This window comes from Megascapheus bottae, chromosome 22, assembly GCF_031878675.1.
Source record: "Megascapheus bottae isolate mThoBot1 chromosome 22, mThoBot2.hap1, whole genome shotgun sequence".
NCBI lineage: Eukaryota > Metazoa > Chordata > Mammalia > Rodentia > Geomyidae > Megascapheus > Megascapheus bottae.
This window is the reverse complement of record NC_143530.1, coordinates 921,860-933,499: the sequence shown is the minus strand read 5'-3', so window position 1 is coordinate 933,499 and position 11,640 is coordinate 921,860. Positions and strand designations below refer to the sequence as shown.

The 11,640-nt window shown below is 48.1% G+C and overlaps 1 protein-coding gene across 1 annotated transcript in view; it reads left to right on the top strand.

The window, feature by feature from the left end:
- Positions 1–9,856: 9,856 nt before the first annotated feature.
- Positions 9,857–11,640, top strand: part of Prim2 (DNA primase subunit 2) — an 81,297-nt gene continuing 79,513 nt past the window's right edge. The window contains exons 1-2 of the mRNA XM_090355285.1: positions 9,857–9,919; positions 11,057–11,219. Coding sequence (XP_090211411.1) covers positions 11,066–11,219 — 154 coding nt within the window. The 5' untranslated portion in view covers positions 9,857–9,919; positions 11,057–11,065. The remainder of the gene's footprint in view (positions 9,920–11,056; positions 11,220–11,640) is intronic.

Genomic DNA, 11,640 nt, shown 5'->3' with positions numbered 1-11,640 from the left:
AGACACACCCAATTCTTTTGCATTTTTTCTTTTCCTTTTTTGGTAACATTAGCAATGGCTTTTTTTAAGTCGGTTATGAGGCTTGAACTCTGGGCCTGAGTGCTGTCCCTGAGCTCTTCAGCTCAATGCTAGTGCTCTACCACTTGAGCCACAGCACCACTTCTGCTTTTCTGGTGATTAGTTGGAGATAAGCATCTCAAGGGCTTTAGTGCCTGGGCTGGCTTTGAACAGCGCTCCTCAGATCTCAGCCTCCTGAGTAGCTAGGATTACAGGCGTGAGCCACCAGTGTCTGGTGGCTTTTTATTCATTTTTTTATTATAAAGGCGATGAGAGGGGTGGCATTCTTTTTGTACTGTGTCACCCCTTTTCTTGCTCTCATCCAGTTTTTCCCTCCTGTCCCTACCCACAACTTGCACAGTTCATTTTCAACACAAGTGTCCAGTGAGTGACACTGCTGCTTCTGTTCATCTTGTCCCTCCGTTTCTGTGCCTCCCCTTACACTCTCAAAGACGAGACAAAAAGTGAAGAAAAAGCAAAGAACCTCTCGTTTTGGTTATTTTTCAAGTAGGGCCTTCTGTTTTTATGTCAACTGTGGTTCTTTTATTCATACTTCCTGTATATGCCACCACACCCCGCTTTTTATATCGGTTGTCATGGAGTCTTGAAAATGTTTTGCTTGGGCTGGTCTTAAACCATGGCCTCAGTCTCGGATTCTCAAGTAGCCAGTGTCACATTAGAATGTTCTGTTAACTTTATTTCCATCCTTTGATGTCAGGCCCGGCTGGCCGAGTACAGCGCTGTCCTTGCTTCAGCTTCCCAAGGCTTGGATTTCAGTTGCACAGGTCGTCTCACTTCACCCAGTGCCTTGTCATTCTTCCCGTTCCACAGGCCGAATGTTCTGCAGCTACCTTACATACGTTCTTTCAAAACACTTAATGTGGAAATAATTTTAGACTTAGAGAGGTGTTGAAAAGCAAGGGGGCCTTGCATGTCCTTCACCCAGCCTTCCCACTTGTTAGCATCTTTCAGCCTCCATGTATCTGTTAAAAGTGCGCTTCAGGGGCCGGGAGTTTGGCTAGTGGTGGAGAGCTTGCCTAGCATGCAGGAAGACCCGGGTTCAATTCCTTGGTACCACATACATAGAAGAAAGCCAGAAGTGGAGCTGAACTCAGGGCCTGGACGCTGTTTCTGGACCTTTTTGCTCAAGTCTAGCACTCTCCCACTTAAGCCATAGCTCAGCTTCTGGGTTGCTGCTAGCTGACTGGAGATAGTCTCACAGAGCAGTCACTGGTCGCTCAGGCCTGTAATCTTAGGTAGTTATGAGGCTAAGACCCTAGGATTGCAGTTCTCAGCCGGCCAAGGCAGGGAGCTCTGTGAGACTCTGATCTCCAATTAACCACTAGAAAACCAGATGGGGTGTTGTGGCTCATAGAGGTAGTATGCCAGTCTTGAGTGGAAGCAGCTCAGGGCCCGTGCCTAGGCCCTGAGTTCAAGCTCACGACCACAACCACCAACAGAAGTCCTATGGACTTTCTGGCCCAGGCTGGTTTCCAATTGCGATCCTCAGATCTCAGCTTCCTCAGGTAGCCACAGCATGAGCCACCAGCACCCAGCTTTACTGTGGGAGACAGGGTCTTTCTACCTAGTCCGGGCTGACTTTGAACTCAATCCCCCTGCCTCAGCCTCCAGTGTTGGGATTATAGGTACGTGCCACTCTGTCTGGGGGTTCAGTTGTATTACTTTCATACTTGGAAGGCTAAGCACTGCTATCTTTATCAATCCCTTCTATCCCTCTCACCCGTCCCACTCCCACTTCTTAAAATAATGTCAGCAGGTTTTGTCATCCTGTTCTCATGAATGCAGATAAACCTCATCCTCTTTCAGTGTCTCTGTCCTGTGGACCCCGCTCCCCCCATCCACACCTGTTTTACTTTCCTGTCATTCACCTTATTTTAGTGTGTATTTGTTGTAACACCAACTTCATTTTATCTACATTACTGTCATAACAAAATGAGTACTTTTTAGTTTGAAAGCATAGAGTTCCAGTTTTCAAACTTTATCGATAATGACTTCATTCGCGAAATGTTTATTTCCCCCGCCTCCAGCTGATATGAAGAAAGCCCACCAGGCCTGACACCAGCAGTGGTGTCTACAGACCACGCTCGGCTTCTGAGGGAAGAGTCTTCTCTCAGCAAGAATTAGATTTTATAGAGATAGCAGCTCAGACATGGAAATGTCTGCTCTGGTGACTGGAAGATCAACTAGTAACACCAACCTGAATCTCTTTTCTGCTGAAGGGATTATTTGGCATGAGAAAATGACAGGCTATATTTTTTCTTGATTACAAGTTGGGGCATAAGATTTTAGAATTGTATTTTGCAGATTTTTTCCTAAAGAACTGACTGATTTTTGAGCAATAAATAGGATATGAAGGAGAGGAGATAGAAGAAAATGTACAAATTCTAGGCACTACTCAGGTCTCAGCTTAAATCCCTCTGAGTGCCAGCCTTTACCGCCAGCTTCTGATCCTCACCTCTGTAAGAACCAGGACAGGAGCTTTTGAGCTCAGTTGTAAAGTGAAATGTGTGATCTTCCCACAACCAGCCATTTATTCCTTGACTTTCCCACATATTGCAAAGCAAAGCCATCCCACATCCCAGGCAGACCAAAAGAGCTTCCAGAACAGATGGGAAGGATGGAGGGAAGGGAAGAGTGACCTGTCTGTGACTTTGAGAATAGTATCAAAGCTTCTTTTTTTTTTTTTTTTTTGCCAGTCCTGGGCTTGAGCTCAGGGCCTGAGCACTGTCCTTGGACTTTCTCAAGGCTAGAGCTCTACCACTTGAGCCTCAGCACCACTTCTGGCTTTTTTCTATGTATGTGGTACTGAGGAATCGAACCCGGGTCTTCATGCATGCTAGGTAAGCACTTTAACCACTAGGCCAAACTCCCGGCCCCAGTATCAAAGCTTCTTTAGCAAAAATATCCATGGGATGAAGGAAATAGATTGCAAAATGGACAAACAGAATGACTTCAAATGAATTTAATCATACTAAAAATAACAACTATAGTTAATCATACAGAAAAGAAAAAAACCCACCTATGTAACTTTGGAAAACAGTCCTTTTTTTTTTTTTTCTTTGAGATTAGGTTTTGCTTCATAACCAGGCTAGTCTTGGGCTCTTGAGTCTCCTGCCTCTTCCAGTCCTCAGTCTCAGCCTCCTGAGTATGGAGCCATCTCAGTGCTCAGCTTATTGTGTATTTTGAGGGGGGCAGAGTTATAATTGAATGCATGGATGAGTCAGACTGTATGTGTATATAATTGTTCTAGGTTATTTACATCTTGAATCTTTAAATACTCTGTTAAATACCAGATTTATTATTATTATTATTATTATTATTATTATTTTGCCAGTCCTGGCCTTGAGCTCAGGGCCTGAGCACTGTCCTTGGACTTTCTGAAGGCTAGAGCTCTACCACCTGAGTCTCAGCATGACTTCCAGCTTTTTCTATGTATGTGGAGCCGAGGAATCGAACCCAGGTCTTTGGGCATGCTAGGCAAGCACTCTATCACTAGGCCAAACTCCCGGCACAATTATAATTATAATAATAATTAGTAGTAGTATTGTCTGTCTGTTGTGGGATTTGAGCTCTGGGCCTGGGCATTGTCCCTGAGCTCTTCAGCTCAAGGCTACCGCCCTACCCCTTGAGCCACAGTGCCACTTCTGGTTTTTCTGGTGGTTAATTGGAGATAAGAGTCTCGTGGATGTTAGTGCCTGGACTGGCTTTGAACCTCAATCCTTAGATCTCAGCCTCCTGAGTAGCTAGGATTACAGATATGAGCCACCTTACCTGGCTTAATTACTATTATATTTTGGCTTTTCAACTTTTTGAACTTTTCCATGGGTTTCATTGATTTCATTATGGCTTTGGAATTTAAATAGTATATGAAACATTAATGCATCCAAGATAGATGGAATCTGTTAGGAGACAAGTACATAAAATACCACAGCAATGATATTTCCAGGAGGTGCAACTATAAAGCATACTTTTTCTTTCTTGGTATTTTGTAACTCCATTAGGGTTAATGGATGTTCTAAACAAGCTTGAGCTATTTGGAACAGTGATTTTAAATAAAGTTTATCTTTCATGTATAAACATTCCAATGTTCTAATGCTTCTCTCCTTAAGCCAACACATTCTGGAAATAATTCAGTCATAAAAGGTCCGTATTAAAAAATCATATTAAGTGAAGTAAGCCAGACTCAAAGGAACTTAGGCTCAATGGTTTCCCTCATTCGTCATAATCAGTAGAAACCTTGGGCTCTACTAGCAGAGATCTGCAATAGAGCAAAATCTTGATACATAAGGCCATATAGTATGAAGCTAATTGAAAGGACCTCCAGTATATTGAAACAAAAGCCATATAATGAATGATTGTTGTCCTTAATGTACTATGTTGTCTCTCATCTCCTTTGCTGTCCCTTGGTTATCTCATATTGTTATAGTCTCTCACTTTGTTATCTGATATATTGAATTTATTTGTATTTGGTTATTTGAAATTTGATAGGGAAGGGGGGAAAACCAAGACGGGTGGGGGGTGTGGGGGGGGGGAAATGGGTACCAAGACATGTGAAAGGGTATCAATTATGTGAATTAATGCACCTTCTATCTGGCAAATATCATGTAACCCTTTTACTAATTACAATAAAAAAATAAAAGGTCTGTATTTCCAATTTAAACAAAAGAATTGTTAGAGCAATAATTTTAAAAAGTCATGTGTCTAAAATTTCCAAATTAGCCATAAGCCACCTTAGGTTACTATGTAGCATTTACCCCATGGATTGCTCCATAAAACAGGTTTACTAATTGATATTTTGTGATCACACTAGTAGTTCTCAAACTTGAATAATATAACAAGCTGTTAAAAGGAAGAAAAAATTGAAGCTATTAGAATTCACCCACATTGTTGTTATCATCGCAGTGGCTATGGTAGTTTTTCCATTTATTTTATACCTAACCTCTTGAAAACAAATACACTTGCATATTATTTACACACTGATAAAAGCAATACAATTAAAATTAATTTCTAGATCATGGAAGAGTGTACTTTGAGGTTAATGATGGGAAGTTTCTTTTTGATATTTTTTATTTTTGAATGGATTGTCTGAATGGCTCTCCATACCATTGCTGGTTGTTTATTCATACTAAAAAGGAGAACATTTGGTTGTCAGGCCAATCCGTTTAATTGTGCACTGCACACAAACCTAAGAAAATGAGCCTGGCGGCCCTCCTGGCAGGCTCACGCTCACACGCCACCTGTGTGCACCGGGTCCTCGGGGCCGTGGCTGCTGATGGATGATCTGTCCGTCCTGAGCTCCCGTGGACTTACACTCAAGGGTCACTTACTACATTCAGCCCCAGTGACCAGCTGCACACAACTGAGTCTCCCTGCATTACTTTCTCAAACAGTAATTCCTCTGTCTATACTCATTAGGTTCGCAAGATCAAACCAAACCTTGCATTATTAAATATCCCAAGCAACTAAAGCTCATTCATGAAATGTATTGTACTCTCAATTAATTTATAAAGAACTCCAAATTGAGAATTTAGTCTTTTAAATCAAGATTTGTGGGTGATACAGGGTGATGGGTGACATTTTGACCTCAGAATATGGGAATCTCAGTCAACTTTTGTCACTTCAGATCACAGTATGAAACCAACTAGATGGTGTCACAGGCCACGACTCACACTAAAGCCACTTGTCATTTCCCAGAAATAAAATAGCCCTCCAAGGGGATGACAAGGTCAAGTTCTCTATTTGACTTTTGAAGCTTACCATAAAACGTGGAATAAGAAAAATGCAGAATGAAGGGATTCCAGAGGTTCAATTGGTTAAAAAAGTTACGGTGTTATCTAAACAAAATTGTCTTGAACACTAAAGTGTGTGTTTTTTTTTTTTTTTTTTTTTTTGCCAGTCCTGGGCTTGAGCTCAGGGCCTGAGCACTGTCCTTGGACTTTCTCAAGGCTAGCGCTCTACCACTTGAGCCTCAGCACCATTTCTGGCTTTTTTCTATGTATGTGGTACCGAGGAATCGAACCCGGGTCTTCATGCATGCTAGGCAAGCACTTTAACCACTAGGCCAAATCCCTGGCCCACTGAAGTGTGTTTTACAAATACCAATCTTACTATTATTAGGAAACAAAATTAGAGTAAGTATACTGCAAAAGGACTGGATCATGCCTGCACGAGGGATGCAAAATTCCCCCAGTGCAGCTCATTGCTGAGGCTGCGAAGGAGCATGGCTGCTCCCTGTATTTGCCTGGAGAAGTACAGAACTGCTGATTCCCAGGTGCCTGTACCCAGCTGAGTTCCCAGGCTGCTGGTGCAGCCTGTATGCGTGCACGGATCAGAGGCTGAGTGGAGACAGAAGGGCAAGTGTCAGCGCGAGACACTGGAGCATTTCATTTGTGACCATTGCCCGGAAGCTGCGTAGGTAAGAGTTTTTATCATGTGAATAGATGACTACTTATTCATCTGTCCTGAGCATGGATTGTTTCCAACGTGTTGCTATTTTGATGCCATGAATATTTTTGCCAATGGCTTTTTAGTTTCTTTTTATAGTGATGCTGAGGTTTGAACTCAGGGCCTTGCACTTGCCAGGCAGGCTCCAGCCCTCTTGTTAACGTGTTGACATTTGTGCACCAACTTTTCTGTGGACAGTATACAATGTACCTAGATTAGAACCTGGACCTAGGACGAGGGGCTGCATTCCTTCTGCCTTGGGAGATGCCACCACATTTTGGGTGAAGTATCTGCCTCACCAGTTCCACCTACAGTGTGAGTGCCTGGTCTCACTTGAAGATTTCTGCCGTCAGCTGGTGTTCAGTGCTGGCTGGCCAGCCACTAGTGGCTGAATTTACCCTCATGTGTTATTGGTTATCCTTTCTTCCCTTGTGAAACACCTGCTCCGTTTTTTTCCATCTCTTTATTGTATTGTTTTTTCCTTGGTTATATTCTGACGCAAGTTCCATGTTGTATCTTTTCCTGCTTTGTGATACTGATAATGTTCCTATATATGTCTTATTTTTTTTTTCCCAGTCCTGGGCTTGAGCTCAGGGCCTGAGCACTGTCCTTGGACTTTTTCAAGGCTAGAGCTCTACCACTAGAGCCTCAGCAGCACTTCTGGCTTTTTTCTATGTATGTGGTACTGAGGAATCGAACCCTGGTCTTTGTGAATGCTAGGCAAGCACTCTACCACTAGGCCAAACTCCCATCCCCCACTGACCCCCCACTTTTGCCAGTACTGGGGATTGAATTTTTGGGGGGACATGTAACACACAAAGACCATTCATAGGTTTGCTCTAAAGTCTTAATTTCTGGCTTTCTGAAGTTAGCCTTAGGCCACAATGAGAGAGAGAACAAAGTCCTCCAGGGCCAGCAGGCCGGCTACTGCAGCGTCCTTTAGGGTTTGTACAGTGGTTGTCACATACACTGCTTTTTTCTTTTTTTCCTGAAAGTAGTATGCCGATAGCGTACGTGAACTCTGAGGTGGCACTGCACAAGCTGCCAGCTTCCCGTCACCCTCACTGCAGCTGGGAGGTTTCACGTGCCCAGGCTCTGAGCTCCCCTTTATGGTGCTCTTCCTTCCCTGGTTGGCGCTCGGCAGTCAGCCCTTACCTACGGCCGTGTATTTTTCTTGTTTCATTTCTCTTTCCAACTAAGAAAAAAGTTTAAGAGGCTGTTCCCCCCACCCTTTTTTTTGTCAGTCTGGGACTTGAACTCTGGGCTTGGGCACTGTCCCTGAGCTCTTCGGCTCAAGGCTACCGCCCTACCCCTTGAGCCACAGCACCACTTCAGGTTTTCAGGTGATTAAATGGAGATAAGAGTCTCACTGTCTTTAGTGCCCAGGCTGGCTTTGAACCTCGATCCTCAGATCTCAGTCTCTCGAGTAGCTAGGATGACAGGCGTGAGCCACTGGGCCCAGCAGCTCTTCATTTTTGTAGATAGAAAATACTCTCTGGCTCTCCGTAGGGCTTAATTTCTGGATTTTCTGTGTAACACTATTACTTAGAAAGGTAATTCCCCTTCCCTAGAGAATGTGCTCACAGGCCTCCCCTTCAAAGGTGCCTCTTCCTGCTAATGAGGAGAGCAGTCTAAGGGAAGGGAGGAAGCTGACAGCTGCGTTAGGCTTCTTCGCGTGAGGAGTGGTGGCCAGTGACATAAGGAAGGAGGAGGGACGGGGCTGCAGAGGGTGGTGTAGTTGGTCAGCGTTCAGCAGGGAGGTTCCTGTCCCTTCCTTTCCTAGTGTGCTCACTAAGTGAAGAGGTACCACACCCCTGCCTTGGAGGGCAGCATGCCCTGCTCCGGGGGAGAATGGATGGACACACTAGTGGACTTTCCAAGCATGGAAAGCGAACGTCAGCTGTGAGGAATTCGCAGTGGGCAGAGATCCTGAGCTCTGGAGGCAGAGGATAAAAGCCACCTGGGGCAGACTTGTCTGCAGCTGGTATGGCCCAAGCTGAGTCATGGAGAGCCTGCTGGAAAAGGTACCCTGGGCCCTATCGGGCTAAACTAGGGCATCGAGTCATCCTGGAAGGAATGTGTACGCCATCCAGATGAAGACATGAAGTTTGTTTTATTCTGGTTTCTGGCTGGAGTCACAGTTGATTCAAACCATCTGTTTCACGTGAGCATGTTCTTCATCCACCTTCCACATGCCCACCCCAGCCCGTGCTTCAAGTGTTTCCCACAGTGGTCATCCACCCTGCTTCACAGATACTGTGGAAGGCCCAGGCGTGCCAGGAGCTGGGGTTACAATGAGGGTCATCCCTGTGTGTGGCGTGAGACACTCACGGCTTCAGGAAAGCAAAATTGTGCGGGTGTACATTTCTGCCCTCTGGATTGTCAAGTCAGTGTCTAAAATCCTAAGAATATTGTTAACCAGGCTGTGGTTCGTTTTTTCTTTTCCTGGCGAAACAAATGCATGGAAGAGCTTGGTGATTTACTTAAAATGGTGCCTGATGTGTACAACATTATTGTATATTATTACTGCTGATGCGTAAATTCACATCACAGTTGCATCTGGATATAGAAAACACTCTTCACAGTGAGAGAGTGACCAAAAGTGCGACACTAGGAGATAGTAAAGACCGTATTTTTTTCTCTCTGAGACTTAAAATAGGATTGTGATATAAAGGCAGCTATGATGTGATACAATTTTCTATTTTTTCCTGTCATTAGCTAATTCATCTTTTAACTCCGAAGGCGGCGTGGCAGGTGTTTTAGGGAGCGGAGACAGAAAGGGGCTTGTCCTAGAGTGGGAGGTGCTGGGTTCTGAACGGGATGCACTGGGGTCGACATGCAGGTTTCCTACCTGGAGCCTTTCCCATCCCCGCTCTTCAGGCTGTGCCCTGGCTCCCTGTACCCTGGTGGTGTTCATGTCCACGCTCTGTAGTTCTGTCACCGTGCAGAATGGCAGGTGGACCAGGTGATGTGGGTGAGGAGTCTCCGGGGTCCCCGCGCTGCCCCTCTCGGCCGGGGTCCCGGGGTCCCCGCGCTGCCCCTCCCAGGCCGAGTCCCGGGGTCCCCGCGCTGCCCCTCCCAGGCCGGGGTCCCGGCGTCCCCGCGCTGCCCCTCCCCGCCCCGTCCCCGTGCGGGTCTGCTCCTCAGGACGGGTAGGTTTCCCTCGCACACTCCCACTCCTCACACGCGGCGTCCCCGACCCACACGGGAGAACGCCACTGCGCACGCGCGGCGGGGCCGGGGGGGGGGGCCCGAGGGGGCGGGGCGAGGAGCGCGGAGGGGGCAGGACGCTGGGGCGGGGCTTCCACGTGCCCCACTTCCGTTTCCGCCGCCGTACGAAATCTCCCGCCACTGGGACGGAGCGGGCGCCGGCGGTCGAGCGCGCCGAGCGCGGCGGGTGAGTCCCGGGACGGCGGCGCGCGGGGCCCCGCGGGGCTCGGCCGGGCGGGGCGGGGCCGCCGTCAGCCTGTGCGGAGCGGCCGCGGCGTCCTCCGTCCCGGGCGGGGGCTGGGGCCGGGCCCTGGCCCCGGGTTCTCCTCGTCAAGGCCGGAGCGCCTCGGCCGGAGCCTCCGCCCGGCTCCCGGCGTCCTTCGGTGTGTGCGGCGCCCGGGACGCGAGCCCGGCGGGCGCAGGCTGCGGGTGCGGGCGGAGGCGTCCTCGTCGTGTCGGCGCCTCTGCGCCCCGGCGCCCGAGCCGCTCCCGCCGGGTGGGTCACGGGGAGGGGGGGGGCACCACGGCGTGCGGGCCGGACGCCTGCGGGTCTGCGCTCACCGCTCACCCGATCCCCCCTGCTCCCCGGATCACCCGATCACCCGCTCCCCCCTCCCCCGCTCCCCCGGATCACCCGCTCCCCCCCTGCTCCCCGGATCACCCGCCCCCCCTCACCCGCTCCCCCGGATCCCCGGATCACCCGATCCCCCCCTGCCCCCCGGATCACCCGCCCCCCCCTCACCCGCTCCCCCGGATCCCCGGATCACCCGATCCCCGGATCACCCGATCACCCGCTCCCCCCCTGCTCCCCGGTTCGCGCTCACCGGATCCCCGGCTCCCCTGCTCGCTCCCCCGCTCTGTGCCTCTGGAACCTTTTTCTTCTCGTTTTTCTTCACCTTTTGTTCAGCTTCCGCCCCAGTGTGTGGTGTGTGTGTGTGTGTGTGTGGTGTGTGTGTGTGTGTTGTTGGTCATTTAGCGTCCTGGGGTGTGTGTGTGTGTGTGTGTGTGTTGTTGGTCATTTAGCGTCCTGGGGTGTGTGTGTGTGTGTGTGTGTGTGTGTGTGTGTGTGTGTTGTTGGTCATTTAGCGTCCTGGGGTGTGTGTGGTGTGTGTGTGTGTGTGTGTGTGTGTGTGTGTGGTGTTGTTGGTCATTTAGCGTCCTGTTGTGTGTGTGTGTGTAGTGGTGTTGGTCATTTAGCGTCCTGTTGTGTGTGTGTGTGTGGTGGTGTTGGTCATTTAGCGTCCTGTTGTGTGTGTGTGTGTGTGTGTGTGTGTGTGTGTATTGTTGGTCATTTAGCGTCCTGGGCTTCTCCTTCCTTCCACAGGGCACCAAGATGCAGTTTTCTGGAAGCAAGCGCAGGAAGCTGAGGCTGGCTGGCGACCACAGGGCTGCCTGTTACCCGCACAGCCTTCAGTTCTACCTGCAGCCGCCCTCTGAAAATATATCCCTGATTGAGTTCGAAAGCATGGCTGTTGATAGAGTGAAACGTAAGTGATCCTGAAATCGAGAAGCTAAGTGACCATCACGAGAAAGAATGCAGCCTGACCCATCTCGGAGCCTGTTCCAAGTATTTGTTCTTCTTTTTATTGATTGTGTCGTGTATTGACCGCCCCTCTAGGTAGCAGGGAATTTGAGATAAATACTGTAAATTCACATTTTCATGTAAGTTGTGTTCTGATACATGGAGACAGACATCTAAAATAATGATAATAAGTCCGTTTTCTTATTGCTCTAGTAGAAGTAAGAACTGGGGTCCTGGAACACAGAAGTGGCAGTAACTTTGCCTACTTATGTATGACTTCCTAGAGAGGATGAGCTGGACCTTTAAGGCTGAGTAGAAAATCAGTAGCAGAGGGAAGGAAGAGGTTTTCAAGCTGTCACCCATCCTGGATGCGTCCTGCGGGTGAT